This window comes from Podarcis pityusensis (genome assembly GCF_964106645.2).
Source record: "Podarcis pityusensis genome assembly, chromosome: 13".
Classification (NCBI taxonomy): domain Eukaryota; kingdom Metazoa; phylum Chordata; class Lepidosauria; order Squamata; family Lacertidae; genus Podarcis; species Podarcis pityusensis.
In genome coordinates this window covers 46,156,992-46,161,838 of record NC_138038.1, presented here as the reverse complement: position 1 = coordinate 46,161,838, position 4,847 = coordinate 46,156,992, and the positions used below count along the sequence as shown (strand labels likewise).

The following is a 4,847-nucleotide window of genomic DNA, read 5'->3' as shown; positions in this document are numbered from 1 at the left end:
AAATATATATTCCAAACTATGCACATTTATGGTGTGGTGATTGCAGATTTATGCTTGCTTTTTAATTTTGTGTCTATATAAAGCCTATTATTAATAAATCAACAAAATACAAGGTTGGTAGGCAACTTTCCTGATGTGAGATTTCAAACACTGAGACACAATTATGCAGAGCCATCATTTCAGGTTTCAGGTTTTGGGTGGATTGGGGCAAAGCTATTTCTATGTCCACTTACAAAATTCTCAGCAAGGCACTCTGAGCATATATTCAAGATTTGATTGTAACCCCCACCCCCCCAAAAAACTCACCTACCGTTTAATATCTGCGGTAGTTACTCTTTTGCACCTTATAATAAGATTGGAGAGTTACAGTAGCAATACTCACTAGGTAGTCACTCTTCTTTAAAGCAAAGTTCTGTTTTTGACTCATTTATCTTGTGCAAAAATAAGACAATTTAATAGTACAATGCTACATATGTCAACTCAAAACTAAGAACCATTGTTTCCAATTTAACTTATTCTGATGCAAGTGTGTCTTAGGGGGAGTGAAGCAGTCCAAGACCCTTGAGCCAAACTGGGTAGCCTCCAAATTAGCCCAAGCTGAATGGATCTATTCTACCAATCTTCAAGATGGCTTCTGAATGGAGTCTTCTGATTAGCACAGAATAGACAGTCATGTTCTCCAGTGGCCTCCTTATCCCTCCCATTTATGCTTAAAAAATGATTCCACCATACGTTTTTCCGAAGTGAAAGTCGCCAGCTGCCCTCAGTAACATCTGTCATTATTTTCAGCAGTGTGATTTTAGATAACAGAAGGAAGAATATCCTGACCAATGGAAGGAGCATTCACACCTAATTTGAGACCCAGCTGAGACAAAATAGAGGACTTACGGTGGTGTATCTCAGGCTGAGCTGAGGAACTTCAGTCAGTGTAGCCATGGCTGAGCTCAAACTCAACCAGAGACCAACCTCTGCTTATCCCAGTGAATCTTAGGGTGTAGTCCTATGGCACAATCTACCAAGATGAGCATCTTAGGATGCAGTGGCTCTCTGGCTCAGAAAGTTTATTCCCAGATCAGCTGCACTCAACCAGCATTCAGCTCCCAACCTTAGCTCAGCCCAAGATAAGCCATCACAACTTGTTCCTCCTTGCTCAGCCACACCTTTACTTCTCTGCAACCTGATGGTGTGGGGAAGTGCTTGTGGTCTGAGGAAGAAGGACAGCTTCTGGACCCAGGAGGTTCCCTAGTGCTGCTTTGAAGGACGACCAACTAACTTCCTCCCAACTAATGAACATTTGCATTTCTCACTAGGTTGATTTAAAAAAGAAACAACAAAAATCAACCACACACTGCAAGCTTATTTCCCATGGAGATGATTTCTGTAGAGCTTCCTCATACCCTGTCAGACCACCTTCCCATTGAGCTCAGTATTGCTTATTGACAGCAGCTATCCAGGGTTTCAGGCAAGGGTAGCCTTATCAGCCATATCATAAATGCTGATTTATGTATGCTTGTATCTGATTCTACTATGAAGTAGCTAATCATGCTTTGTCAATGGTTGCTGAAAAAGACTGCATATGGAAATTGGAATCAACATTCCCTCTGGCACTCGTGGACACCGTAACACCCAGAGACATCTTCCTTGTAACTCACCGATGCCTCTTGCCCCTCCTGTTATTTCCATTGCTGTTGATGCCTTTTTGTTTGTTGAGTGGGTATCCAATTATTATTTTTTTTGGTGGGGGAGTTCCTAATTTTTTGTATGTTTAGGTATGGATGTGGGGACTTTATAGGTTTTTTTTCCTGTTGTGTGTGTGTGGGGGGGGGGAGATATTCCTGGAATCACTATTTTCTATTCTGTGAAAGGGATATTTTGTAGCACCCAAGACAGTTTCTTAGTTTTCCCAGTATGTCCCTGGGTCCCAAAAAGTTTGGGAATCCCTGCATATATTCATGTGCTACAAATCTCAAATGGGGAGGGATGTCAGGGCAAGTCTAGGGCTGAACACACTTAAGATTCTTCCTTCAATCAGAAGCATGGCATTGCCAATGCAAAAAACCCCCATCACAAATAATAAAACAACAGTTTGCTTCTGCCCAAAGAATGGAGGATTGGCCATACTCCTTTGTGCCTCATTAGGTTGCAGTGAACCATTGTTGATTAGTAATTCATTATATTCCCTATTGTGGCTGAAGCCAAGCAGGCATTCATTTTGAATTTCTTTAGCAGTCTTCACAACATTGGTTGTGAGCCTTTTTGTTAGCCATGAGGGTGTTTGTTATTCATAAAACTGAATGGAACCATTTCCTTTTTATATACTGCATGTCTGCTCCTGATTACACTGTGTGCAACCCTGGAAAACCTACACATTGACCTGGGTCGGAACTTACACTCACTTGGTGTTTTAATTATTATTTTAAAAACCAACCCAGTGAAGCAGTAGCTAATTGTGCTTTATCTTGTAACATTGTAATCCCCTGGGTTAAGTAAAACATAGATTCAGCTTTAATAACTATATTGCTTGATCAGTTACTTAAAACATTGCAAATCACTTCATGGGTTCTTCTTCTGAGGTCTTACACAAGTTTTCTTTGCCTTGGACATCTGAAAGATTCTTAAAGAAGAAGAAATGCTAAGTACAAAAAGGGATGTGAGTATTCTCTCCTGTTTTGTGGGTGATCCACATTAATTGTTGTCATTATATTAACTGAAATGCATTATATGGAACATGTGGCAGATTTAGGATGTTCTTCCTTTTAAACTTTATGTCTGACAGCTTGAGGGGGCTGAATATTCAGATAAATTTGGATTAACTTTTAATGGTTTTTGATATTTAGCATTTCTTTAATTACATGTTTTCTTGTTTGCTACCCTGGGCTAATACTAATATTAACACTAATACTACTTGTAATAAGCCATGCAACCATACTGGTGCATCTAAAACCTTTTTCCAGGATCCAACCCAATAAAACTTCAGATATTTTCTAGTTTGGGCAATGTCATTTACCTTCACAAGATGACATGAAAAACTATCAGCTAGGATAGTTCATACAGTAGATTGCAAATGACTCCACCTAGCAAAAGGTTTCAGGCAAGTCATCTCCAAATATTGTCATATTTATTGCACTTCAATTTTCCCAAAATGTTTCATTCAATGTTTCCCAAAAGATACAACTCCCACACCCTCCCACCTCAATATACATAACTTCTCCATATTCCCAACAAGGTTTTCAACTCAAAGAATCCAAAATGCAGGTTATTTTTACTCTACTCACCATGGGCATTTTTAAATGGCAGGTAGGGTAGAATTCAACACACTATTACAAATGTTCAGTCTGTGCAAGCATATAAGTTTGCCAGATAAAATGACCCCTGCTCCTCTTGTGTGCTGTTCTGGGGGGGGGGGGTGTCTGAACTGTTCCCAGAGTCAGTTTCAGACTGAGGCATAGTGGGGAGGACTCGTGAGGAGAGGGGAGGGGAAAACAACCTATTGTGCTGGGCTCCCACTCACAAAATTCATTGGATGAATCCCACCATTAATGTTTTGATGTCACACTGCACATTCACTTCTTTTGAATATGACTGCCATAGATTCATCCATTGAAAGCTCAAAAACTGTACCCTGGAACAAACTTGGATTACTATTTAGTTGTTTTTTTTCTTAATTATTTACATGTGTCTTATCTTGTATCTTATTCTGTCAACCTTCTGAGATCTTGTGATGAAAGGTGCTATATAAATTTAATAAATATGGATTGCTCCTGCTAAAATCTACTGAGCTTAATCATGTCAATGAACTCTGTGTCCATCTTCTTGCTCTCCATCTGCATTCTTGTAGGAGTACTTTTGTTAGTTTTAAAAATTGCCTAATCCTTTTGCTCGTTCATTTGTTCATTCACACGTTTTTCTTCCTAAGACATGAGTCAAATATGGCAAATGACACATCAGTGCATGAGTTCGTTCTTCTGGGCTTCCCAACTCTTCGGCAGTGGCACCTGTCACTGTTTGTACTCATCCTTGTCATATACATTCTCACCTTGGCAGGGAACGGCCTCATCATCATCATCGTGAGAGTCAGCAAGCAGCTCCAGACCCCAATGTATTTCTTCCTGAGCAATCTTTCTTTCCTTGAGATCTGGTACACAACCACTGTCATCCCTAAAATGCTGGAGACCTTCTTGATAGCCAGGACCACTATCTGCCTCCATTGTTGCGTGGTACAGTCCTTCTTCCACTTCTTCCTTGGCATCACTGAATTTCTCATCCTCTCCATCATGTCCTTTGATAGATACATTGCCATATGCAAACCTTTACATTACACCACAATTATGACCAAAAACCTCTGCTTACTGTTGACACTGGGTTCCTGGTCACTGGGATTTGTAGTTATCTTCAGTCAGGCAGCTTTGATACTGAAATTGCCATTTTGTGCTGGCAACACAATTGACCATTACTACTGCGACGTTGGCCCCATTTTGAAATTGGCCTGTGCAGACACCAGCCTCATTGAATTCCTTGGTTTGTTGGGGACAGCCAGCATAATCCCAAGTTCCTTTCTCTTCACTGTGGTCTCCTACATCTACATCATCTCAACCATTTTGAGGATTCCTTCCAGCAAGGGACGGCAGAAAGCCTTCTCCACTTGCGCTTCCCATCTCATGGTGGTCACCATATTTTATGGAGCTGTTCTCTTCATGTACTTGAAGCCCACGGCACACTCCTCTGTCCACAGCAACAAAGTGGTCTCTGTCCTCAACACGGTATTAACCCCATTGCTGAACCCTTTCATATACACCATACGGAATAAAGAGGTGAAATCTGCCTTGTGGAAAGCTATAACAAAGTGA

At 40.6% G+C, this 4,847-nt stretch overlaps 1 protein-coding gene across 1 annotated transcript; it reads left to right on the top strand.

Annotated features, from left to right (window-relative positions):
- Window positions 1-3,929: 3,929 nt before the first annotated feature.
- On the top strand, window positions 3,930-4,847 carry LOC308461714 (olfactory receptor 6X1-like; the record flags this gene model as incomplete). The annotated part of the gene is made up of 1 exon (XM_080978851.1): window positions 3,930-4,847. The coding sequence occupies one exon, from the start codon at window positions 3,930-3,932 to the stop codon at window positions 4,845-4,847; it is 918 nt and encodes a 305-aa protein (XP_080834977.1).